Source organism: Bidens hawaiensis, unplaced genomic scaffold (genome assembly GCF_021521415.1).
Source record: "Bidens hawaiensis isolate Kalapana, Puna unplaced genomic scaffold, B.hawaiensis_p1.1 tig00012085_1, whole genome shotgun sequence".
In the NCBI taxonomy this organism is placed as follows: Eukaryota; Viridiplantae; Streptophyta; class Magnoliopsida; order Asterales; family Asteraceae; genus Bidens; species Bidens hawaiensis.
Window position 1 is genome coordinate 24820 of NW_027491971.1, and position 27357 is coordinate 52176.

A 27357-nucleotide genomic window follows, 5' to 3' on the forward strand; every position below is an offset into this window, starting at 1 on the left:
TTGTAGCCGTGCAGTTCGATTTCATCCTAAATGTTGGTATTACGTTGTTATTCCTGAACTTAGCTGAAGGCGTAAAGTATCGTATTACTTTAAACAAGTAAACGTAAAACATTTAAACTGTTTTATAATATAAATAATAGTAACATGCTTTTCATAAGTTACAAAAATATGACAGGCTCCATTATTAAATGGTAGAAGATTTCAACTCCGCACTTCGTGGCAATAACTTGAAGTAGCAAACAAAGGACCCGCCTTCATTATGTATAAAGTATAAACAAACAACGTATTAATTATTAAGTGACAACTACAAAATATGAAAATGACATGTACATATATCTCGTCTGCCAGGTTACCTCAACAGCTGGCCTCCTTCCACGTGCTGTTCCATATCATCATGTACAAATCCAATTAAGCTTTCCAGTTTCCATTTCTTTATTCTTAAGACTAATCTAGCATACGCAGGCAAAAAACCAATACGTATAATAAAATTCCCAATATTACTGATACAAGTATTTACAGTCGATCCACATATAGCAAATATATTGTTAAGTTGAATATTTTCGAGTTCTCGCATGTCACGCGTGCAAAATACGGAGCTGAATGAATAACTAGTATTACAAGTCGGTTGTAGTGATTAGTTTATGATCGACGTCGAATAATGAACATTCCAATAGATAATATTTAACTACATATAATCATTAACGGTTGTGCATGATATCCATGAATTCGATGAGTATTGTGAAACATATATCCTTATAACTATGTTATAATGTTACTAAAACTTATATCCCATCCAATGCCATTTGCCATGTCTATCTCTTAATAGTGTTTTTAAGTTAATTAAAAGGAAAAACTGACTTTCTTTTCCTCATGATACTCCGTTTTTATATTTACACTTATAAATTATAAATTTTAATTTATGGTATTTAGGATTATGCTTTAAATTATATTCATAATAATTTTCTATCTCCTTGTTGAATTTTGTAATCCCTTTATTTAAAAGTCATTCCCATTTTGGCTGGGAGATAAGATGATTTGAATGTGAATTTAGTTGTCAATTGATAGTATGCAATATTTAGCTATTTCAAAAAATGAATATCTAAAATATATGTAAATGAAAACGTACGTTACTAAATAAAAATTATGCCATTATAACCAACATTTTGTTTTTGGTAATTTGAGGCTGGCCTCAACATATGTATAATATTATTTGTTTAAAACCACACACACAAACACTATGCTATTCTAATAATAAATTAAATAAAGAAATTTATTCTAGGCGATGTGACGTTTTCAAATGATTACTCGATTACATATAGTCACTAGAAGTGTAGCGATTAATACTATGATTGACAACTTAACATAATCTATGTTTAAGCATGTGTAACCTTTGGAATCCATAAATTTACACAAAAATCATTGAATCACCATAACGTGAATAAAATCTTGCTAAAAGGGCATATGTTTTAGATAGAGTTTGATAGATTGATTGCACACCCTAACTAAACACCCTTCTTCTTTTGGTTTAGTACGTGGTACCAAATAAGACTTTACCTTTTCATTCAGGCAAGGTTCAACTCCCCTACTTGTAAAAAAGTTGTGAAATTTAGAAGTAAATTACAGAGTTTGTAAGTTGCCGTTAAAAAACACTAGATCACAAACAATAAGAAAAGAAAGCTTTCTTATTTACGATTAATGGATAAGTTGACATCTTAACTTTATACATCATGAATTATTGTCACTTTTCAAGTACATAATGAACTATTTGGAAAATATCGGGAATCAATTCAGAATTTCGTCGAGACAAGTTTAAACTTATCTTAAAATGATATAAAATTACAAGAGTTTCTATCCTCTGTTAAACTGTTATATTTTAATATGGTAAAGTAATTAGAGTGTACGAAAGTCACACATGATCATCATTTAACCTGGAAGCCAGCTAGAGTTACCAAAATAACACGTAGTATATATTACACGTCAATGAGTATATCATATTTAATCATAGGATGGTTTTGTCTATCGGCTAGGGGCCCAATAAACAATTAGGCAATATACATGACAACGTTTGCATGTGAAAAATGTATACATGTCTGAAGAGGTAGGTCCCAGCAGAGCCCAGTTGGACCCGCAAGACTCACCTTGAAGAGAGACGTCTGCGCAGAAACCAACTGGATCCGCAGGACCCACCATGCTCAGAGACGTGACGTCCTTACGCGCAGTACGCAAGCTGTTCCCGCAGGAAATGCCTCCCAATGGTGAAGGACTCTGCCTGTTCCCGCAGCTGCGGATACAAGCCATCAGGGAAGGCCACCCGCGCAGCAAGGCTACACGCACAAGGCACTTAGCTCTCATTCAGTTGTCACCTGAAGGAATGAGCAAAGCCGGGAACAATCCCGCACAAAGGCGGGAGGGGGAATACTCCCGCCCAAATAAGCCAGTCCGTACGATACGGGAAGATCTTCTGTACTGTACCTGACGAGGTATGGGCAAAAGATCTGACCAAAGATACGACAGCTTATTGACAACAGTATGGCGAGCAGCATGCTCTTGTACTGTATGTCACTATTAGCCGCTGCCTACTCACCAACTCCTGTCATACCACGTGCATAGCCGGCAGTTGGTGGAAAAGGAATAGTACACAGCAGGCCTGGTCACTGTCAGCCGCTGCCTACCCACCAACTACCAGCAGGGCACGTGCGTAGGCCACAGTTGGTAGAACAGGAATACTATTCAGCCGGCCACACCTCCTTGGAAACCTACCTTCGGCTATAAATACCCCAAATGGTATGATCATCTCATCTTATCATATTATCATCATATTATACCTGATATCTGCTCTAGCAATCTCTTAATATACATTTATATTTAAAGAGCAATCTAGTCTGATTCTCACGCCGGAGGGTGGTCACAAGGAGGAACCCCCCCTTCTCAGTGACGAGCTCACGGTGTCTGTTTTGCAGGTTATCAGAAGAACCATCTTTGCCGGGTCTAACCCCTCGTGGGAAACATCTATCTAACCCCCAGGTTACCCGTAATCTGCCCGGGGTCCGGTTAGTGTTTCTTCAATGTCGTTTTTCTTTCTAATTTTATATATTTTTTTGTCTCAACAGAGAATGACTCCTATAACTTTTAAATTATTATAAGCTAGCTAGGACATTGTTTAAATTAATGTCTTGTCTCAATCATGTATATGAAATGAATCAAGCTCTGATTTTTCATAATATATAATGGTGCACGCTTCTAATTGATGACTTCAATTAAATTGTTTAATTTTCATAATATCAACTTTTTTTCTTCTACTAAATGTTTATGTGATATGAGGTAAACAAAATGATAACTTTAAAATCGTTTTCATATAATCTTACTATATTGATATAAACTGATTGATCAATTATTACGAAGATTCAATGATTGAAATGACTGAATTCAGTTTTGTTGGATTTTTAAGAAAGAGTTGATTAATTGTCAACTATTCACCAAGTGTTATTTTTCAGCCATAGATGCAATGCAAAATAATCCAAGCGGCATTGATCCCTACTGTACGTTTGCATCATTTTTAACCTTAAATTACATTATTTTGTTATATATATACACACACGATTACATTACATTACATTATACAACTATTTTGAAAGTTAAAAACTTATGTGTTAAGTTATACGGATAATCTAAGTGAATTGTGTTATTACCAAAATATCATTATACTTATTTTAGATAGTCATGGCATATTCATATTATTTAAGATGATACTTTTTTTAAGAACGACTAACTTACACGTCATTTTTCACGGACTGGAATCCCCAACATGTTGAAAATAAACACTATATTACACACTGGATCCGGTTCCACTAGGATGCAAGCTATTTGATGACTAATATGATGTGTAACTGTTAAATGAGTCATTACAAAGTTGAACACTAGTCTATCATTTGTAGTTGTTTAAAAAAGTTGAAAACATGACAATAATATTTGGAATGATCGAAATATGCATAGTAGACAACTAGACATAAGTTGAAAACTAAATAAATAAAGATGACGTCATACAAAAGTAGACATAAGTTAGATTAGAATAAAAACATGATTATATTCTTTTACTATATATAGAACTAAAAATTAATTGACTAAGGCATGTGGTGCTGTGCAATTGTGCATATAAATCAATCATTCTAGATATATATAAGCTCGATCAACGTATCATTACGTTGAAATAAATTTAAGTGTACGTTGTTAGTCTGACTTTGTTTAGTTTCACTCGACAAATTGTTTTTTTTTTTAGATTGGAAGCCACACTTACCACCTCATCACATGATCAAACTCTCCCTATAATATTGAGTGCCAATAATTAGATTAAAACACACTTGTCAAGCTTTGATTACCACATATATAAATATTAAATATAATACTTAATATACAAACAAAACTTAAAAGTATAAAAATTAAGTTATTATAACATTCTCATCAACTTCTTTAAAACGAGTCAAATATCAAATATAATATTTATGCCAAACAAAGTTATAAAAACATTAAAAGAAAATCAAACTAATTATAAAGTCGATTAAATATAAAAACAAATATTAATAGTTTTACAACACCAAAAATATAAACCTTGTAAAACTATTCGAAATTAAAAAGAATCAAAACGGCAAATAACTTTCAATGACATTCACATTTTGTAATAACCTCTTAATTTGCAGTTGTAATGATATTAATCACATTTATCTAATATCATCAGATATAGATATATCAAGATCTAATAACTATATCTTTTGTTTATATAGTTAAAATTGTTCTTATTTGCGTTAAATATATAATTCGTTTAGTTGTGCGAAATAAGTATACATCTCACTTGATTTGGAAAAAACAAGGTAGGAGCACAGAGCAAATCAAACTTGAGTTGATGTTGTATTGTGGTGAGTATTGGGTAACATATAGTCATATAGTGTACACAATAAGGTGGCATTATTTTTTTAACTTCTAAAATATCTTTATGATTACCTGGCACTTACATAAGCCATTAGATCATGAAATTTAACGGCATTCGGTTATATTTAATTATTTATATTATTATTGTTAGGGTGAGATCCGATACATATAAAATTAACCTACTAAACATATAAATAACTTGAGTTTTTATCGTTTTGAACTATTGTAATTATGTTACAAAAAATAATACATTGTAAAAATAATTACTATAGGGGGTGTTTTGAATTCCTTATTTCAACCTCCTTATAACTTATTGCCATAAGCCATAAGTTACAAAAGTGTAACTTATGACTTATGCCCCTTACAATTTTCAACTTTGTCAAACACCTTACAACTTTTTAGAAAAGTTATAAGTCAAAAGGAGGGTAGAATAAGCAATCCCAAACACTCCCTTAGTTCAAAAGTTAAGAGCAATAATAATTACTTTAGTGTTAACATAATTACAATTACAATAGTTAGTTGTATACTTTTCATGATAAAAGTCATTTATATATGATCCACACACATTATTGTTAATGGGAAGCATGTACAGTTAGTAGTTCAATGTTAAGACAAGTTTTGCGTTTGCATATTGATTCCCTCTAGGAGTCTGGAACCGCACGTTAAGGCAGTGTGTTATGGTTTAACAGTGTGGGGCGCCATCAATCTGAGTCAGCAACGCTTTTGAAGATAGAAGGGCTCTAAAGACCCTGCCAGAGGGGCATAAAGGGACGGGGGCGCTAGACTGTCCATGCTCAAAGGGGGGGGGGGTGGGCTGGTCGCTCTGACACGATGGTGGTGGCGCGCCCGACGTTAACTGATATATATTGCTCACAACTTGGGCCACCACTGGCACTGAGTGACAGTTGCACTTTGCATCAGACAAATCATGCTTGCTGCTAACCAAATTTTTAATGTTACATAATCTCAAATTCGGAAATAAAATGCGGAAAAATACCAATAAACACACAGAAAATAAAGTAACAAGATACACCTCCAACTGCAAGCCCTTACATCACTTGAAACTAGGATAAACCAAATTACTAATATCAGCTTTTTGATCGACTATAACAAAAGTATTTTATAAAGCTTCTCAAGATTGTACAATTTGGTTGGTATAAAGATGCGTATCAATAACCACAAAATAAAAATCTATTTTCATGTTCATCAAGACTTGTATCGGTAACTACAAGCTCCAGCAGTTCCAGTTTAATCAAGTAACACAAAGTATCTTGCACGCAGCACCGACATCAACTAGAACAATAAGATCATTGCTACAATAAACAAGATAACTGAACACCCCAATGCCTGCAATCACAACCACCCCAAGCAATAGGATCATATTAATTGCTAAAGTATTTTAAAAATGCGGTAACTTTGACTCATTTGACCCATTTGGAACAGTTACATGGAGACTTACAGCAATTGCAGAAGCAGCAAGACCAGCACGTTCCCGAGGATCTTTCCGATAATAATTTCCAAAATAGAGGAATGTAGCATAGTACCACATCAAAGGGAATCCGAACCCTATTAAGAATCTAGAAATAAAAATATTGTCAGCCATAAATTGATTTATTTTACCTTTTTCTTGGGGGTGGGGGTGGGGTAGATGAGAGTGAACGATACATACGAAAACCATCCAATTCCACAGCCAAAACACGGGAGAGGTTTGTCATATAGTCCTTGTTGGAAATCATCATCATTATTCTTGATCAGTGCATACTTGCCTTTCTCACGATCATTATTATTTGATGCATGCCCTGCCATCAACATGTGTCTCCTACAATTAATCCCCTTATTTACCGTATATAATGGGCATAATCAGAATACTATTGTATGGCCTAGATTTTTACTGTTCATTTTAAGATGCCTTAAAGTCAAAAGCTAAAAGCTTTATAGTCCAGTGTTGATAACAGCCTATTTTCAATAAATCTTGACACATGATGTACTAATATCTACCTTTAAATAATGAAAACAGGCGAGACGATGGCCTCAAAAGATCAAGATGTTTATCTGAAACCGATTTCACCAATTCTACGCCATTTTTGAAAACCTTCCCTTCCTCCATAGCAGCATCTGTGAAACCAGAAAGTCCCAGTTTATATTAATAATATAAAATTTAGGACTCCCTAAGATCTTTTGTATTGATAACTCACTAGTGTACGATTATATATCTACATATGTTCTCATGTAGGCTGTAAAGATTGAGACTTACAAGTATCTTCATGAATAATGGTAGTATTGAGTGAAAAATGTGAGAATTAGAAATAATACGTTATTTTGGAATGAAACACTATGGTACGGCGAGTTATTCAGAAACCTTATTCAAACTATAAAGAAGTTGAGTAGTAAATAATTAATCATTATAAGGTCATAACCTTAAAGGAGTTATTTGCACAGCATCAAGCATCATAGACTACGTAGTAGATAATATATTCAAGAAATAAAAGGTAAAAGAGCAGATGATTTACTCAGATCCGTTCTGCAGGCCGGTTTAAAGTTGAACTGTCAACAGGCTGCTCCCCAGGTACCACTTGTTGAAGCACCTGCTGTTGTATTTTCAATTAGAGCTAGTGTATCAAATTCGGTCCATATATCATAAACTCTTAGTAAATTCATTTTCCCAAAATTAACCTAGCACGTAGCAGTACATCAAACTGATTATCTGATAAAGTTGTTAACACAAAAATCCTATTCCAATAAAATTAATATTCTGTTTAAATCCTTGTGTCCCCGGGGTATAGGATCACATGATACCTTATCCAAACAAACTGCTACTAAATCTAGGTGTGCAACAAGCCAAGCTTGCTTTTTCGAGCTCGAGCTGGTCCCAAGACTCAAATAAAGCTCGTTTAAGGCCCCTCGAGTGTTAACGAGTCTTGTGTATATTTAAGCTTTACCTACGGGACTTCTATGCACTAATTTCACATTGCACAGCCGAGCTCAGGCTAGATTAAGGTTTGTCACATAATATATAGGAATAATTAAACTAATTAGTAAATAATGGACAAGCCGAGACCGAGCTTGAGAAAAAGTGGAGGTAGGGCTTCGGCTTGGTTACAGCCCTAATATCTAAATCTAGTCAAGAAGAAATGATAGAGAGTATAGTATGTAAACCCTAATTACTTGTGAAAATAATCTAATGAGTTGTAAGTTGAAAAAGAACAGAAATTAAAGCAATAGCGAAAACGATGATCAGAAGTGCAATTACAGCTGAATTGACGGAATCAAGATCAAATATACATATAATAATAGCAAAACTAAATCATAAACTTACCTGAGTTGACGAGAAAGAGATTGATCAACGGAATTGAATTGGTTGTTGACAAATATCGAGTAAGAAAGAAAGAAAGAACGGGTGGGTTTGTTTACGAATGAATGAATGAATGAAATTAATCAAGCCAAGCCAAGCCAAGCCAAGCCAAGCCAAGCCAAGCCAAGCCAAGCCAAGCCAAGCCAAGCCAAGCCAAGCCAACTTGGTGATTGTCGGTTACACCAAAAGTACACATGTGTGTGCCAAAACCTAAGCAAATTAGTTGTTTGATGCTATTTGGTTTTTTGACCGAGAAACATTACAAAAAGCAAACTACCATTGAAAATAATGACGAAAGCTTAATATTTACGAACTATTTAGTAATAAATCGAATTTGAGGCTAAATCCAGAATCATAAAACCAACGAGACAATATTAAAATTTCGAAACACTAAAAGCTTGAATGAGTTGAAATAAAAGAAAATCATGAAAGTTACTATTTACGAACAATTTCATACTACCATAAGCATGCCATAGAAGTGTAGTCTAGTTCACCTCTCTATTATCATTCTAGGCAGAGTATAATGTTTAATTTTAGTTAATACCAAATGAATGTGTCATCTGATTGTTTCCTTTCATTAGTATTATGTTGACAAAAATTCAATACTATGCTAACTTGAGTAGCGAATCATTTATTTTGATATAGAAACACTTTTGCACGTCTATAATTAATTTAGTTATGTATCTCAAGTATGATTATTGAGTATTGTTTTAAAATAATGCAATGTATAATTGTTATATATTTTAAATTTATGTAATTTTAGCTACATGTATTTTATCATTTTAAATAATAATACACTAAAAAACAATTTGGTGTTAAAATGTAAAAAGAGAGTATGATTTGCAAATAAAAGCATGTTTTGAAAACGATTTAACATTAGAGACAACCGGTGGTTACTTTTAATGACGGTTAAACATATGGTATGATACTTTTATGAACGTATGATACAAAGATCAAAAGTTTGATTACACTTGAACCACTTAAACAAGCCTATATATTGGTCGTCACTTTCGTTAACTTATTTATGTTGGTTCATTTATTACACGAACGAACAAAGATAAACGAACTTTCCGCTGAACAATGGTGGTGTTGGGTTCGTATACAATACAGCCCTAGGGGTTCAAATTTGTGGTCCTGTGCAAAACCCCTCTTGGGGTTCAATTTGGGGAGACAGACGCATGACTTCACAAAGACTTTTCAACACTTGAATAGGAATAGATAGATACACAGTCATACACTCACACCCGGAAGAAGAAGAAGAAGAAGAAGAAGAAGAAGAAGAAAATTGTATGAATTAATTAATTAAGCAGTAGCATCCATCGATCCATCCATCCATCATAAGCATGAACAAGGGCAATTTAACCCCAATTCTTAAACTAAATCTCCCACCTCCTGATGAAACCTCACTCGCTAAATTCTTGTATGTATCTATCCTTTTGTGCTATTATATTATATGGGTCGTAAAAATTGGATCTTTATTTCTTTATTTATGTGTGTAGAACTGAATCTGGGACGTTTATGGATGGTGATCTGCTAGTCAACAGAGATGGTGTTCGAATTGTTTCTCAAACCCAATCTGACACTGTAAGAATTACTTCTTTCTGCTACCTGCCTTTTATAGATCCGGGTTGCTTTGGGTTTTATATGTTATTGCTAAAAGTTTCTTGCTTTTTAGGCTTACTTTTGTATTTGATCCCACTGTTTAAAATTATTGATGCTATTGTGATGTTCTTTAGCTTTATTATGTTGTGCTTCTTGAAATTTGGGTGAGTAAATATGAGTCTAATGAAACAACACTATGAGGAGACATTAAGTTTTTGTATCACTAGACTTCATTTTTATTACTTTCATTAGTGTTATTAAACGGTAACGTGTCAAACAATTTTCTTTCTTTCTTTTATTCATTTCTATCACTTCAACTTTTTGGTTCAGCCACCGCTTATTCAGCCATCAGACAACCAGTTAAGCTTAGCCGACTTTGATGCGGTTAAAGTAGTAGGAAAAGGAAACGGTGGAATCGTTCGATTGGTGCAGCACAAATGGACCGGCCAGTTTTTTGCTTTAAAGGTAGTTTTGAGTCATAACTAGATTATCTTTTTATACCTTAAAGAAATTTAAGTTCTTTTATCATATGAATATAATGCACATTTGTAGATGTAAGTTGGAAAATTTTATCTGAAAGACTGTACTGTGTTAGTACTTAATAATAAAGTCCTTTTTGATGCGTTTGTTTGGTATTAGATGATTCAAATGAATGTTGACGAGTCGATCCGCAAGCAAATTGCACAAGAGCTTAAAATCAACCAGTCATCACAAAGCTCAAACATTGTTGTGTGTTACCAATCTTTTTATGATAACGGGGCTGTTTCTATCATATTGGAGTACATGGATGGAGGATCACTAGCTGATTTTCTGAAAACCGTTCGATCGATTCCCGAACCTTATCTTGCAGCCATCTCTAAGCAGGTCAGAAAAGTTGCATTTGTGTTCAAATATGAGTTCTTTTTATTATAATTTAAAATTTATGTATGTAAAAAACAGGTCTTGAAGGGTTTGTGGTACCTTCATCACGAGAAGCATATCATTCATAGGGACTTGAAACCATCAAATTTGCTTATAAATCACCAAGGTGAAGTCAAGATCACCGATTTTGGTGTTAGCGCGATACTCGCAAGCACATCTGGATTGGCTAATACTTTTGTTGGCACTTACAATTATATGTCGGTGAGTAATTTTAAACAATGTTCTTTAGATTTATGTTCTAGTATCAAAGTTGATAAAAATTTGGCTTATATTTGTATGTTTTCAGCCTGAAAGAATTATTGGAGGCAACTATGGTTATAAAAGTGATATGTGGAGCTTGGGATTGGTTTTGTTGGAATGTGCAACTGGCAAATTTCCGTACACTGCACCGCAACCAGGTGAAGGTTGGGTGAATGTTTATGAGCTTATGGAAACTATTGTTGATCAACCGCCTCCTCGTGCGCCTGTTGACCAGTTTTCGCCTCAGTTCTGCTCGTTTATTGAAGCATGGTAAATTATGATCTTAATTAGTGTAAACATTTTTTGGGCGGTTGTGCACTATGTATAATGGGTCAAAACGGGTCAGTCATGTTGAACCACAAACATTTTTTTGTTCATATTTTGACTAATATAACTATATAACGTCCTACTTTCTTATTAACATAAAGGTCCTTCTTTGCTTGATTAAGTTCCTGGACTTTTCAGTTTTTACAATTCAAAGAAAAGATACCTTCTTTTTTGCATGATTAAGCCACTAAACTTTTATTAAAAGAACATTTTTGTTCAGTTTTAGAAGTTTAGTGATTTAATCATGCAAAATTGCAAAAATAATGTTCATTGACTATAATCTTCAACTATAATCTTTCTTTCTTTTTTCTTTCTTTTTTTTTTTTGTAAGCAATTTAGGAGGGTGTTTCAATTTGAATAACTTTGAGCAATTTTTGCCCCATTTAATGTTTAACCTTTTAAGTAAACCTTTAGATTTACTTTATTGAAAATGTGTTGAAATTGTCACCTTTAGTCTTTATTGTGATAGTGTATGGGCTAAAATATGAGCCTGGGTCTGGACTGGGAGTTGAGTTCCAAGCCCATTACCAGGCTACTATTGGGCCAGGCCCATATTCTATTGTTTCACATCTCCATTGGCTAAGAAGTAGAAATTTTTTTGTTATGTTAGTGTGCAGAAAGATCCAAATGATAGAGCATCCGCAAATGAACTTATGGTACATTTTCTTTCCTACAAAATTTTAAAAAATAAAAATTCATAAAATAATAAAAAATTCTAATCCGACTAAGGTGCTTTTGTTTTTCTGTCTTGAAATCCAGTCACATCCATTCATCAGTATGTATGATGAGCTGGCAGTAGATCTATCTTCTTATTTCACAGAAGCTGGATCACCTCTTGCTACGTTGTAATGATACCCTGGTACGTACGTATATGTATGGACTATCTACCATAAATCCATAAAAAGGTCACTTGCCCAATGTTTCAAGTTATTTACCTTAAAAGTTGTATTTTGTATAAACTGCAGGTTACTAGGCTAGCAAGTGTTTTCGCTCTTATGTTGTATCACGACTTGGGTTCATCTTTTGCAACTAGTTTATGAAGATGTAAACTTCACCTTTTTGTTGAGTTCTTGTAAAACTTCAATTATCAGTGAATGTTTTAACACAATTCTATCATCACCATTAATATGAAATACAGAAATAGTAGTTATTTGCATCAGAATATGCTTGTTGATTTATATGACACAATGAGAATGTAGTATGAATGTAGATTTTTATGACTACACTTTATTACATGTGAATATGCAAAAAGGTCGAATATGTAGGCTAAAGTATTCTTTTAACGACTCTAATATAATAAATATTTGTTCAGTTAAGACTTTTCAAGTAGCCGAATTATGAAATGTAAGTTATTCAAACATTTAACTAAAACATATTGAAAACAACAATGGTTTGTTTCTTTTGCTAGTCATTTCGATATAGAATTATTGTCAAGGGTAAAACATGTGTTTTCGTACTAGGCTAGATAGATGGTAGGTGACAAATGACAATGACATTTTCTATATTGTCGGTGTTTGTCTCGATGGATTGCCCATCATCGGCCTAGACGTGCACAAATCGGGTTCACCTTGAAAACCCGAACCGGTTCGGAACCGGTTTTTTTCAAACCGGGTAGAAAATGACACCGGTTCCAGTCAGGAACCGGTTCGGTTCCCGACCCGAACCGATGCCCAGAAATGCAAACTTTTAGGAACCGGGTAGGGTTGGAACCGGACCGGTTATTACGTAAAAACCGGTTCCACCGGTTTTTTTTGAAATTCAAACAATATAGCCGTTAGAAACCGGTTCCAACGGCTATATAGCCGTTTTTGACCGTTGGAACCGGTTTTATTACTATATACATTTTTCATCCTATAAATATCAATGTATTAGTGTGTACTTGTTAAACCACTTCCAAAACTATAAATCACACTCCAAAACACAATTAAGCTTAAACCGACAACAAATGGCAACTAATGACGACATTGTTATGGTGATCGAAACAACAAGATGCCCCGATGTTTGGGTTCATTACGATTTGTGTCTAATGACCGACTCACATGAGATGGCACGTTGCAAATATTGCTCGAAGTTTCTTAAAGCATGGTCCAACTCGACATTACGAAAACATACGAATAAGTATTGTCGATAGAAAAGACGTTTGGATGCTAAAAAAGCGGAAGTGGGAGAATCGTCCGGCTCTACAACCCAAAAATAAGTATTCCCGAATTAAAACGACGAACTTTGTTTTTTAAGTTTTAGTTGTTATGTTTAGTATCGTTTATGTTTTAATAATGTTTGTAATAGTTATTGTTTAAATAAATAAAATGTTCGTGGTTATTAAAAAAGTAACAAAAAATTATTCATGAGTAACAAAAGTAATTATAATTAAACAAATCAAAACTAAATATTAGTTGAACAAGTTACAAATAATTTTACTAAAACAAATAAAAAACACAAATTACAACTCTTCTTCGTCTTCATTCTCGTCTTCACCCTCGTCTTCGTTATCGGAAGAAACCCCGTCCTCCGCCTCCTCATCATGAATATGACGCTCTATTGGTATTTCGTCTTCAAAGTTCGCCTTTTGTTGTACACGATCCACCGCATCCAAATGGTCCTTTAGGCAAATGCAAACCTCTAGAGACTCGGGAGTTAATTTTGTTCTTCGCATAGATAACACCCTCCCACTAAGAGAAAAAACTGATTCGGAAGCAACCGTTGAGGCTTGTACGGCAAGCAAATCACGAGCCATGGCGGATAGAATGGGAAATTCGTTTTGTTTACCTTTCCACCAAGCCAATAAATCAATATTGCGAATTTCGTCGACCGTTGCGCCCTCAACATAGTTTGCTCCACTATATCGACCAAGTTCGCTAGTTGGTGTGTTTCCTCTTTGCCTCTTAGATGCCGATTCACGAATCCCATTCATCAAGTTTATAAGTGGGTCATTGCACGGCCTACTAGTTGTTGTTTTTTTCACAAAAGACGATCTCGTGCTTGGACCATACATTTGAAAATAATGGTCATAAAGGTCTTGAAGGTTTTTGTTGAACTTTTCCTTCGCTTCCGTCGACAACTTCGGGTCGATCTCGTGCATACCTAAGTTGTCGAATATTTCCTCAATCGTTGTCTCAGCCCCGTTAACATTCCAATAGGGGTTTAATGCGGCGACACAAGTAAAGACCGGCGGTATGTTTTCAAAATATTTTATGAACTTTTCCTTCATCACCACAACAATATTCTTGAAGAGTTTTTTCTTATCCGCAAAGCTTTTAAAAACACAAGACATATAGTACAATTCTTGCAAAACCCAACAACTAGTAGGGTAATAGACTCCCGATAATTTTGTTGTTGACTTTTTGAACACGTCAAGATACTCCAACAAATAACCGACTTGGACCCAAACACTTTCCGGAAACATATCGGCCTCGCGTTCTTCAACAAGATTGTTATGAAAAGCTTGTAAAGTTTGGCGTTGGGCAAAAACACACTTTAGCATATGACAAGTTGAGTTCCAACGGGTTGGAACGTCCCAATTCGGCCCCAAATACTTTCTTTCAACCGACTTGCAATAGTTCTTATATTCAAGATGTCTTCTTTTACCACTTTTGAAGACATCTTGTAACATAAGTCTAAAGAATTTTAAATCGTCACAAATGTTTTCATTGTCAAGACCTTTTTGAACAACCAATTTGATGATATGTGCAACACATCGAACATGAACAAAATCCCCGAAACAAGGTGGTGAATATTTAATGATAAATTTTTCGGCCGCCTTAGTATTGTTTGAAGCGTTGTCAAACGAAATCGAAAATATTTTATTTCTCAAGTTGTAAGTCGTTATAACTTCATCAAGTAATTCAAACAATTTTTCGGCCGTATGTGGGAACGGGAAGTTTTCAAAAGCGATGGTGTGTTTCATCAATTGCCATGTCACCGGATCAACCCAATGAGCGGTGACATATATGTATGATTCGGGCAACCCGTGTGGTGCCGACCAAACATCGGTAGTTAAACTAACCATGGCTTCTAAAGAATGAAAAGACTCGATTAACTCTTTTTTAGCACACTCCCACAACCTGATACAATGACGTCTTAAGGTAGTACGACTTACATGTGTGTATCGCGGTTGTAGAGTTTCTCGAATCAACGACGTCAAATCCGGGTCATCAAAGTGGTTAAACGGCAAACCTCGTTGAATAACGAACTTTGCCATTCTATCTTGAACTTGAGTCGTGTTGTAACGAAATAGTGTACCATCTTTACCCAAGTCAATTTGATCGGTCGCGCCAATCCCTTTCAACGCCTTGCAATATGGCTTCTCGATGTGCTTTCTCAAAGTAGAGTTGGAATCGTGCTTTAATAGTGAACCACATCGTTTGCAACGAGCCTTTTGATAACCTTCGTCATCCACAATCAAATCCCAATTCTTCCATATGTCTTCGTTGCGGTTATGGTTGACTACCGTAACAACCCTTGGGTCCTCCGTAGCAGGAACGGGGGCAACAAAAACACTCTTCTTAGCCTTCTTGTTAGTTTTATTGATGGGTGCAATAATAATATTTAGTTGGATGGTCGGGTAACGGAACGGGTTTGCTAAAGGAGTAGTATTTTAGTTTGTTTTTGAGTTTGGTGGTGAAACAAGTGGTGGAAAACAAGTTATATATAGGCTTCGGGCATCAAAAACCGGTTCCAACGGCTATATTACCGTTGGAACCGGTTCCAACGGCTAGTCTGACCTGTGTTTGACTTTTCAAAAAAAACCCGCCAGAACCGTTTTTTTCGGGTAGGAACCAAACCGGTTACAATTAAGAACCAGGTAGGAACCGGGTTGGAACCGAGAGGGACATACAAATAGGAGAACCGGGTACGATTTTCGGGTACAAAAATACCCAAACCGGGTATTGGGCCAACCGGGTAGGAACTGGAACCGGTTCCGGTTCGATTCCACCAGTTAGGTTCCGGAACCGGTTTTTTTGTGCACGTCTACATCGGCCCATGGTTTGTTTTCACCCGAAGAGTTGCTCGCTCAGAGAAAACGCATTTTAGTAGGGGCGGTGTCGGTATCTAGCTTCTTATAAAGAAAATTTCATTATGTTCACCAACTGACGTAGGATAATACATGGGTTGTAAATTTTAACATTATAGATTTATAGGTGGTATACAATATATGAGTAGTTAAGTTTGATAATTTCATTTCTTTTCACCTTGAAATTAAAAAACAGGACTATTTTGTCTCTAATCCTATAAATCATTTTATATGACATATATCTTATCAAATTTTATCTATTTCACCCGTGACTACATATACTATGTTATTGTATCCTTCACTTTTCTTGTTTTAAGTTTATCCATGTAAACAAAATCAAAGGTCTAAGGTCGGTAACAAGTTGGTTACTAAAGTATGTGGGGATGAGCTTAAAGCATGCATTCGTCGTTTAACTTAATAGATTATGTAAGTCTTTAACTAAATCCGTTTTGTTTGAATGTTGTATGAAAAAAAAATAAAAAATAAACAGCAATAATTGCCAATTGAGGAAGTCAAAACTCAATATAAGGTTTCAAAGTAAACCTTTGAACTTTTGAAGGAAAAAACACGTAACAATCTTTGTTGCAAAGATCCCTCCGATGATGGTGGTTTCATCAAAAAGAAAGTAAACGCTTCAAAAAAAAAAAACGTTAATTAAAAGAATATGTATTACATCCTCGGTTAATTAACATCGAACGAAAATATCTTCGAGGAAACTAGTTTTGTTTGAAATAGGCAAGTTGAGTCAGTTGACTTTTGGGAAACTATGCATAAAGTGATCAAAAGACACATGTTTATTCAATATAATGAATAACAAAAGTAAACTTAATTTAAATCATTATTATTATTATTATTATTATTATTATTATTATTATTATTATTATTATTATATGTGATATATTGTCGAAGGGTACGATAACTATTGTACATTACGGATAATCACACATACATATCACCTATTTTTAATGAACATACAATAGTTAACAACATTTCGGACACGTTGATAACGATCAAACATTCTCACATTTTATCAAGTTGAAAATGCTTGTAATTTGTTTTTGATCAATTCTCACCATTATAATCTAGTAATATGACTCTTTTACTAAAGTATAATGCGACATATTTGGTTTAAAAATGACGCTAGAATGATAGGTCGCTAAGTAAACACTTTACTTTTTGCTTGCATTAGTTTATTCTAATAAAAAAACATATATGTAACTAAACTTATTATTTATGGGTTCTCCGTCAATATCTCTGTAATCAATCGGAAAACCCATAAAACAAACATTGTAGGTTATTAATGTTGCACCTATTGTTAACACTTTATGAAATTCCATCTTTTCAAAAAGTTGATCTCGTGTATCAACTAGGTAAGATTTGTGATAAGTTATCTAGAAAATAAAATTGATTTGGATTAGAATGTACATCTTAGTGGCACCCACTATATATGGTAGTGAAGTAAAAAATACAAATATTTGAATAATTAATTTGATTAAAAGTAATAATGTAATTTTCATTAGCGCGTCTAAATACTAAAAAAAACAATATAAGCGGACCCAGTTAGATAGATATTATAAAACGACATTAATAAATGGCATGCTTATAATTAATGTTTGCGTTTATGGTTATTATTGGTTATAATCTAAGAGAAAAAAAAATACTTTATACACATAAAAGAAAGAAAAAAAAAACTATTTCATGTTAGTTTTTTTTTTCTCCCGAAAAGTCAATATATTAACCAAAACAAGGAAAACCTAACAAAAATGACATAACACAATTAGAAAACTCGTCACATGATTTCATGTTAGTTATGTCAACATATAACAATATTCAAGAAAATAATTAGAAAACTTGCACGTTGAAAATTAGATTTGATGTTTGATGATAAAACCATATAATAGATATTCTAATATTTTTTTATATTCAAATTACGATACACATATCATGATATAGAAGTTACTCTAATTATCGTTGTTTAGAATTAATCGTTTCGTTAGGCACAAAGTAACATTATAATCTCTGTCAAATTTATATATGATTATAAGTACTTCTTCAGCTTTGAATTATGTTAACAATTGGTTGTGATTCTTTTGTCAATCTTGTACAAAGGAACATTAGCCATCCTTGTTACCAAGACAGATTTCTTTTTACGATCAAAGTCTGACATGAAAATAAACATCTACGTTGGTACGTGAGAGTACATGATATAGGCGATGTATTTGTACTCATGAAAATGATCTAAAAAGTCGTAATGAAGTGGCATGTGGTCACATATATGAATCGTACATCATTATACACTTACTCTTTACATATTTGTTTTTTTACTAGTGGTTCCGAGTTTGTTAAGATGTTTCGGCCCCGAAGCACCATCACTTCCTCCGAACAACCTTGATCGGCTAATCGTACCAAACTACCTCTCTTTTTGTCAAGCTGAGCCACTTGGGGGTGTTAGAGCATTTTCAACCTATCCATCATCATCATTTCTATGATTACATTAAAAAACATTACATTTATCTTTTATGTTTAATTAAATAATATTTTTTATACATTTATCATTATAGTTTTATATCTCCTCTAATCACAACCAATTCAAAAAATATTAAATAATAAATAGGGACAACTTTTGTATCTCTAAATTTACAAAAAAATCACTGCAAATCCGTATATGTTATACCAACTTATTAATATATATGCTTATAGAGTGCATTGTATAATTTAGTACCTATTGTTGAGCAATGGTCAAATAAAGAAGGTACAATTCGGTTACATAATTGTTTTCTTTAATTTGGAAAACTTTAATCTTAATGTTAAAAAAATGTATCATGAACATCTTAAAGAAAATTATAATTAAACACGCTTAATAGTATGATAAAAGCACTTAAATCTATTTGAAGTACCGTGTTTATAAAATTTTATCCTCTTTAACGATAAAACAACATTTTAATATCAATGGAAACTAAGCAATACCCCACCAACATTTGCCCAAAATTAAGAGTTGGGTACTTTCTTGGAAAAACGTTAAGTTTTGGGGTGTCAAATATGACCACAAATCTTGAATGTTTCAACTAAAAATATGTACTCTATGACCCCATTATTTAATTCTCATAAAAACAAAATTAAATTCCAACCACACCAAAATGTGTCAAAACTCTAGATTATGACATTTGCAATAGCTCATGTGCTTGGTCAGCAAAGATCAACCCCATTATCATATAAATGTGACCCCTCTCTTTTTTAAATCTTCACAAACTCAAATCTTTAAAAATGCCTTATTATCCAAGATTCATTGTGCTTCTACTCTTACTAGTATCACTTTCCCCCTTGTGTTATTCAAACCCAATTCAAGATAGCTTCCATCAATGTCTTTCAGCTAATACAACCTCTTTAACACAACTATCCAACATCTTTTTCACCCCACAAAACACTTCTTTCACACCCCTTTTGAATTCAACCGCCCAAAATCTTCGATGCATCGCGTCTTTTGCTGCCAAGCCCGAGCTTATATTCACCCCCTTAAACGAAAACCACATCCAAACCGCCGTTGTGTGTGCAAAAAAGCTCGGGATTCAACTACGGGTTAGAAGTGGAGGACATGATTATGAAGGGATGTCTTATACATCCATCATGGACCCTCCATATGTCGTTATCGACTTAGCCAAACTACGTGGCATTGATGTTGACGTTGAAGATGGTTCGGTTTGGGTTCAAGCCGGTGCAACCATAGGTGAACTTTACTATCGAGTTGCCGAGAAAAGTAAGACTCATGGGGTTCCAGCCGGGCTATGCACGAGCCTAGGCGTTGGCGGGCACATCACGGGTGGCGCCTACGGCTCCATGATGAGGAAATATGGGCTTGGAGCCGACAATGCACTCGATGCTAAGATTATCGATGCAAATGGACGGATATTGGATAGGAAAGCCATGGGTGAGGATGTGTTTTGGGCTATCCGTGGCGGTGGTGGAGGCAGTTTCGGTGTTATAGTTTCTTGGAAACTAAAACTCGTACCTGTCCCTGAAACTGTCACGGCTTTCAACGTTCCAAGAACATTGGAACAAGGTGCCACCAAGATTCTTTACAAGTGGCAACAAGTTGCTGACAAACTTGATGAGAATCTTTACATTAGGGTTTTGATCCAAAACTCAAACATACCAAACACAACTCAAAAAACCATTACTACAACATACAATGCTTTATTTCTTGGAGATGTAAACACACTTCAAGCAGTCATGAAAGAAAGTTTCCCTGAATTGGGTCTAACAAAAGATGAATGCTTTGAAATGAGCTGGTTGGAATCTGTCTTGTTCATCGCCGGCTACCCACGAACCGTCCCGACCGCCGTCCTTCTCGCGGGAAAACCAGCTTTCTTGAACTATTTCAAAGCAAAATCAGATTTTGTAACAAACCCTATTCCTGAACAAGCGTTAGAAGGAATCTGGCAAAGATTCTTGGAAGAAGAAAGCCCATTGATGATCTGGAACCCATATGGAGGAATGATGAGCAGGATCCCAGAATCATCAACACCATTTCCTCATAGAAATGGGATACTTTTCAAGATTCAGTATGTGAGCAGCTGGATGAACCCTGAGAAAGAAGCAATGAACAAGCATGTTGATTGGATTAGGAAGCTTTATGACTACATGGGTCAATATGTTTCGGTGTCTCCAAGACAAACTTATGTGAATTATAGAGATCTTGATCTTGGAATGAATGATAAAGATGGTGATGACACTAAAAGTTATGAAACCGCAAGTTCTTGGGGTACAAGGTACTTCAAAGATAACTTTGCTAGGTTGGTAAAGATCAAGACTGAGTTTGATCCTGATAACTTCTTCAAGCATGAACAAAGTATTCCAGTTTTACCCCAAAAAAGTAGGGTTCAAAAATTCGAACGTGTGAAGGGTGGCAAGGGTAAATAGGGTGGGAAGGGTAGGAAGGTAATTCACCATTAAGGGTCATTTTATTTTTATTTGTTTTTTTTTCTCTAATGGTAATTGAGTATGTGATATGTGATAAGGAGTATGATAAGACTTTCGGAAAGAATAATGGTTAATGGATTTTAACTTTAATGTGTGTGTTATATATATTATATACTGTTTGCATTATCACTTCATACGCATGCGAATGTAGAAGAATACACATGATCAACATTGATTGGTGGTAGTGTTTTTTCTTTTGAAGTATCTAATATATGTTTTAGAAAGAACTATTATGATTTGACGAATTACCTTAGATTGTGACTATTAGATCATCAAAATCTTTCTTTTACACATTCAACTCATTTTGAGTTAATCTAAAGTTATCAGTTCTTTAAATTTTTTAGTAGTGATTAGTTGCATCACTTGAGCAAAACTAGAGGTGAGTGTGACCTTGTAAAATTTTATATTATTTAATTGATATATCTACTTCATTATATTCTTATACTTAACATTTTAATCTATTGTTAATTAAGAGCATGACTTATTATAACCATCTTTCTAATTTTAATAGGCCATCAATTAACATTATCATACGGGCTGTATCATGATAAAAATAATTATACGAGTCATATCACTCTTCAGTTAACATATCATACTGTTTGTATGATATTGATGAACACTAGCTCATACGACCGGATAAAACATTGGCTTGTATATATATGAAATTGCCCCCTATTATCTATTATCAATAACTAACACTTACACTATTTATTTAAAATATATATTTATATATAACAAGTTTAGGAATCTAAGCTAGCACAAATAAATTTCATACTTATATTTCAAGCTCATTCTCATGCATAACTATCATTTTCTTTATGTTCACGACAAAAATAATACACTTGTAAACTAGTGCTATTAAAGTATTAACTATAAAAAGAAGTGTGATAAAGCACGCACATCCAGTGATCCACCCGCCTAAACCCTCTTTTACTCTTCTAGCACATATTAGCATTTTCAAAGTGTGTTTTCTAGCAAAAACATCACGTCTGAGAAAACTCAACGTTCAATATGCATAAAAGTCATTATCCCCAAGAACACTAGTCTAAATATGATGTGGGTAAGACAACTAGCATGATATGAAGAAAAAGAGGAGCTAAGAAAATGACTTGTACCAATCCACATTCCTTTTTAGGTGCATGTTTTCCCATGGTTTACATGAGGTCCTCTTAGTTAACCACTTAAACCGTGAGCAATTTCATCAAAATCCATTTAACCCATTACAATTTCTTGTATAGGATAAAAAAAAGAAATGAATGACAGAATGAATATGAAAGAACAAATAATTTTCAGAAGGTTTGACAATTACTAAAACTATAGATAACATGCATCTAAACTTATTGGTGCATTGTTATTTTTACCTGTCACATACTAAGGCGAACATGCTTTAACAATAAACCTATAGCGTAGATATATTAATTGAAAAAAAAAACTAAACTAAAACCAACTATGAGATATCTTATGTTAATCGAAGACCCAATAAGCATTTTCCCAAGCTTGGCTTATGCACATACATTTTTCATGTCAACTCAAAGATGGTAATCATTCTTTTATAGCGCTTTCAAAAAAAATAAATAAATAAATAAAACAAAAGAATAACAAATAATTTATCGTTCACGTAATATATCCATAATAGCGTTTTTTGTACCTACACATCTTTTTACCTACGGCACATGGTGGTTTTCAGTTTTTACAATTTCAGTTTCTGAGACTAACATTGTGTTATATGTTGATAATCACTCATTATCATTCCCAACTCTTTATAATTCTACTCGAAAATTATCATTCCCAACTCTTTATGATTCTACTCGAAATTACTCTCCCACCATATAATATTAATGCAGTCGTCAAATGCTACTGCTTCTACCTTCCGAATTGTTTACTGGTTAGGCACTAATCCTGTTCCTATCATTCATCTACTAAATGTCGAAAAACTCAACCATACAAGTTACAACAAACATCATACATCCAACTTATACGACCTTTTAAATCTACAAATATCTTATTTAACAAGTATATTGGTTATACTGTCTCCCCAATAATTCAACATCTTAATTTACGTGTTACAGAAATTTAGAGATAAATAGGGTATGCAAATGAGAGAGATTATTTTTCAAACGATCAACTAATTCTTCAAATGTGGTACTGACTAAATTCACTATATAAGGAATACATCCGCTTTCTAATTGGGAAAACCCTCAGCTAAGGCTAACGCCCGTAAACATTCGCCCGAAGGCACAACAATACGGTGAGATAAAATCCGTTTGGTTCAAGTATTGAACTAGTAAACGCCACATACTCGCATAGTTTTACAAGAATTTATCAAATTATTATAGAAGAGATAAATAAATCTAACTAATCTATTAAAGCAAAACATGTTTTTCACATGGTATGCCAACTAATCAATTTCCATTTATACATATTCCATCCAATTAACTAATTTATTAATTACTATTCATTCAATTTAATAAATTAATATATCAAATACAGCTAATGCATTTATTACTATTTAATATTTATTAATTACCTTAATTAAATTATGACTAACAATTTATAATTAGCTCAGATGATATATTTGAAAGTCATGTGGAAAACATGTTTTGCTTTAAGTATATATCATAATTGTTTTATATGTTATGACATATACTTCATGTTTATTTCATAAATAATTTGTATCGAATATATAAAAAAATGATTGACATTGTATTATTTTTTAACCACCCGTGTAATGGGAAAGATAAATTAAATTGAGTTAGGAGATTAAAGAAAAAAAGGAAAAACTTGATACCGGTTTTGGCTTTAATGTCCAAGTTAGTGTTTTTGTTTTGGTGTCATAGTCGTAAATAAGAATATCAATTAGGGTTTAGAGATACCATACCAGAGTGACCTTGAAAAGCAGAGCAATTGAATTGAGGATGGGTAATCCGAAGCAGAAGTGGACGGCGGAGGAGGAGGAAGCTCTACGCGCCGGCATCGCAAAGCACGGGGCCGGCAAGTGGAAGAACATCCAAAGAGATCCTGAGTTCAATCCATACCTCTATTCTCGTTCCAATATCGATCTCAAGGTATGCTTATACCTTACTCTCTCTGTAATGTATCTGTTTGGATTAAGCTAGTTAATGCGTAAAAATATACCGATATTCGAGATATCCGTTCAGTAATTTCAATATCATATAGCACTTTTAAAACTAACAATTCACTATACATGCTCTCCTACTATTAACAAATTATCCTATCCTTTTGCACGTAACAATTGTAGCAGCAAGTATTAAGACTCAAAATACTAACATTAAACTAAAAGTTGATAATTAATACTTAAAACATTGATATCGGTCAATATCGCCTATATTATTGGTATTGATATTCCGACCGATATTTCACATGAGGACCGATAACCGAGATACCACTGATATTGACTGCATAGGGCTTAATGTTGCTTGATGTCTGCAATTGATAATTTGTATGTGGTGTTATTCTCATGTCAAGTGCTATGAAATTTGAGGAATATGTGGTTTTAAATACTTATTATATGTTGGTGTTAATCTTGAATCACCATTCATTATTAGTTTGTTACCACTGCATTGAAGATTTTTGGGGCTATTACTTGTGCATTTTTTTATATAATCTCCTGTTAACCTTTTTGTAGGATAAATGGCGGAATATGAGTGTGAGTGCGAACGGACAAGGTCCAAGGGAAAAATCAAGAACACCGAAACCAAAAACTAACACTGATTCACCTGTAGCTGCTGCTGCTGCTGCTGCTACTCCATCACCCATGACCCAGACTCCTGGTCCCTCGGCTTTGGCTGTTGTTGAACCAGTATCTGCAGATGTGCATTTGGATGATGCCTCCAAATGTTTGCTAGATGGCAAGGCTGCTTCAAAGTAATTACCTGTTTTCTGCTAGTGTCCAGTTATAATATAAGTAATGAACTAATGATGCATATGCCTAAAATTTGACCTAACAAACGTGTTTCATTATTCAGGTATGATGCAATGATTTATGAAGCACTGTCAACCTTGAAGGATCCAAATGGGTCAGATACCAGTGCAATTGTTAGTTTCATTGAGGTAATTAATCGTTAATATGCCCAAAGTATGATTCTTCAAACTTATGCTGATATGCAAATGTAAACGGGATCGTATGCAGAAAACACAAGAAGTGACCTCAAATTTCAGGAAGCTATTAAGTGGGAGGTTAAGAAGGCTTGTTTTACAAGATAAGCTTGAAAAGGTGAATGCGTTTTATTTTTGTTTCCAACTTATAGTTGCAAAGTATTTATTTAGCATATTATATGTTATAGTATTTGACAAGGAACAGTTTATGAGTGTTTAGGTCCAAAAGTGCTATCGACTTAAAAGGGGGGTAGTTGATGGAAGCAAGGGCCCTGTTCCAAAGCCCAAAGAGACCCAGCCCAGACTTTCTGGCACGTTTCGTAGTCATCTTGGTGTAACATTAGAAAAAGCAGCAGAGGATGCCTCCTATAGTGTTGCTGAAGCAGAAAACAAGTCGTTTGTTGCAGCAGAAGCTGTCAAAGAAGCCGAAAGGGTATCTAGAATGGCTGAAGAAACTGAAGCCTTCCTGCATTTGGCGAAAGAGATTTATGAAAGATGTAATATTCCTCATTCCTTGTCCTAAAAAATGATCTGAACCTACAAAACCGAACACCAAACTAGACTGCAATTTCCTTGGCTCAGTTTGAGTTTGGTCTACAATCTGGTTTAGAATCAAATCAAACCAGTTTAGATTGGTTTGGTTTTCGGCTGACTTTTCTTAAGTTTTGTTTGGGTTGTGATGAACATCTCTTATAGTACTAACTGGTTGTTTTAACTTGTTTTGGCAGGTTCTCGTGGTGAGGTTGTGAGGGTGGCATAGCGCAAGGACATTATTTGATTATAAAATTTGTTGATGTTTTTTTTTTTTTTTTTTTTTTCCGTTAGTTAGCCTATTACATATTTGGAGGTGGTAGGTTTATATATAATCCAAGTTTGCTCACAATTTCTTTAGATGTCAACTGCTTTAAACTTTGAGACATCTTTCGTATAAATAGCGAATGAGTGTCTTTGCAGCTGTTTTTTGAATAACTTAAAAAACTAACCAAAAAATCTGCAAATATGTTTTGTGGGTTGCAGTTCATGACAGTATGAGACTGTTTAAAACAAGACATAAAATCTAATCATATTTTGAGCTGACATGTTTAATTCGTTTCGCAAATGGATCATGTTTAGGTTGTCTTAAAATTAAATGGGCAAGCATGTCAACTTTAAAAAAAATAAATTACAAGCTTTAATGTGTTTGTATTAATATTACATGTCAAGCATGTTTACTATTTAATTTAATTTTATTTAGATTCCACAAGTTTGACATCAGGATTGGATTTTATGGTCAAATGATTGGGTTATGGTTGATGTATTTATTTAACATAAATTGGATTGACACCTTGATATGTGTTATATTCTTTGATACAAGTACAAGACCATATGCTTATCAATCTATCAATACACAGAAAATGAATACATGTTCTAACCTATAATTTTATTCTTACACCTTTTGACACGTCTACACTTCTCTTTCGCTTTCGGGACATCCACATTTCCTAGATGCCATATTAACCCTTATCACCAAGGAGGCTGGCACATTTTTGGCTATTATGGATTATGCATTAACCCTCACATATAGGCGAGTAACTAAGGTCCGTTGGGTCAACTATTGCTTAAATTTGTCACAGTTAGTCAAGTTAGTTTGGGCATGAGGTTTATGCTTATAGAATGCAAGACAGTAGATGTAATGCAAAAAAAAAAATGTATGCATTAGATGTGTTAATATCAACTTTGAATTGATATTAACTTATGGTAGGTGTAGTTTGATTTGATAGCCTCATAATTCATGCTGCATACTTATAGCCTCATAACTCATCCGATGTGGCAGCACTTTTGCAAGCTAAGGGGCGTTTTGGGGTGTTAACCCATGCCGGTGGAGTGCGAAGGACGGGCCATTATCGCC

The 27357-nt window shown here is 34.2% G+C and overlaps 3 protein-coding genes and 1 pseudogene across 4 annotated transcripts; 3 read left to right on the top strand and 1 right to left on the bottom strand.

The window, feature by feature from the left end:
• Nucleotides 1–5618: 5618 nt before the first annotated feature.
• Nucleotides 5619–7622, bottom strand: LOC143539877 (uncharacterized). Its single transcript, XM_077033064.1, has 5 exons — nt 7434–7622; nt 6922–7038; nt 6593–6722; nt 6383–6500; nt 5619–6270 (listed from the first exon to the last, which is right to left on the bottom strand). Exons 2-5 carry the CDS (start codon nt 7028–7030, stop codon nt 6217–6219), a joined length of 411 nt encoding a protein of 136 aa, XP_076889179.1. The 5' UTR covers nt 7031–7038; nt 7434–7622; the 3' UTR covers nt 5619–6216.
• Nucleotides 7623–9542: 1920 nt separating this feature from the next.
• LOC143539899 (mitogen-activated protein kinase kinase SIPKK-like) lies at nt 9543–12479 on the top strand. 2 transcript variants are annotated; one of them, XM_077033084.1, is made up of 9 exons: nt 9543–9695; nt 9775–9859; nt 10208–10342; nt 10517–10741; nt 10817–10999; nt 11085–11308; nt 11976–12021; nt 12125–12228; nt 12344–12479. In XM_077033084.1, exons 1-8 carry the CDS (start codon nt 9619–9621, stop codon nt 12212–12214), a joined length of 1065 nt encoding a protein of 354 aa, XP_076889199.1. In that variant the 5' UTR covers nt 9543–9618; the 3' UTR covers nt 12215–12228; nt 12344–12479. The 2 variants fall into 2 exon arrangements, with proteins under 2 accessions (XP_076889199.1, XP_076889200.1); XM_077033085.1 differs by having other exon boundaries at nt 12125–12224; nt 12331–12478.
• Nucleotides 12480–19303: 6824 nt separating this feature from the next.
• Nucleotides 19304–21380, top strand: LOC143539898 (monolignol oxidoreductase AtBBE-like 13 pseudogene; annotated as a pseudogene).
• Nucleotides 21381–24238: 2858 nt separating this feature from the next.
• Nucleotides 24239–26496, top strand: LOC143539878 (telomere repeat-binding factor 4-like). Its single transcript, XM_077033065.1, has 6 exons — nt 24239–24418; nt 25000–25238; nt 25340–25424; nt 25504–25587; nt 25690–25966; nt 26198–26496. Exons 1-6 carry the CDS (start codon nt 24269–24271, stop codon nt 26227–26229), a joined length of 867 nt encoding a protein of 288 aa, XP_076889180.1. The 5' UTR covers nt 24239–24268; the 3' UTR covers nt 26230–26496.
• The last annotated feature ends 861 nt before the right edge of the window (nt 26497–27357 follow it).

Excerpts from the sequence above, each read along its gene's own strand:
- LOC143539877 (XM_077033064.1), bottom strand. The coding sequence starts at position 7,030 with ATGGAGGAAGGGAAGGTTTTCAAAAATGGCGTAGAATTGGTGAAATCG. Across the intron at positions 6,501-6,592 it reads TGTGGAATTGGATGGTTTTC|ATTCTTAATAGGGTTCGGAT; the intron begins GTATGTATCGTT and ends TTTTATTTCTAG. Across the intron at positions 6,271-6,382 it reads TTGCTGCTTCTGCAATTGCT|GCATTGGGGTGTTCAGTTAT; the intron begins GTAAGTCTCCAT and ends TTGTGATTGCAG.
- LOC143539899 (XM_077033084.1), top strand. The coding sequence starts at position 9,619 with ATGAACAAGGGCAATTTAACCCCAATTCTTAAACTAAATCTCCCACCT. Across the intron at positions 9,860-10,207 it reads CTCAAACCCAATCTGACACT|CCACCGCTTATTCAGCCATC; the intron begins GTAAGAATTACT and ends TTTTTGGTTCAG. Across the intron at positions 11,309-11,975 it reads TGCTCGTTTATTGAAGCATG|TGTGCAGAAAGATCCAAATG; the intron begins GTAAATTATGAT and ends TTGTTATGTTAG.
- LOC143539878 (XM_077033065.1), top strand. The coding sequence starts at position 24,269 with ATGGGTAATCCGAAGCAGAAGTGGACGGCGGAGGAGGAGGAAGCTCTA. Across the intron at positions 24,419-24,999 it reads GTTCCAATATCGATCTCAAG|GATAAATGGCGGAATATGAG; the intron begins GTATGCTTATAC and ends ACCTTTTTGTAG. Across the intron at positions 25,588-25,689 it reads TACAAGATAAGCTTGAAAAG|GTCCAAAAGTGCTATCGACT; the intron begins GTGAATGCGTTT and ends ATGAGTGTTTAG.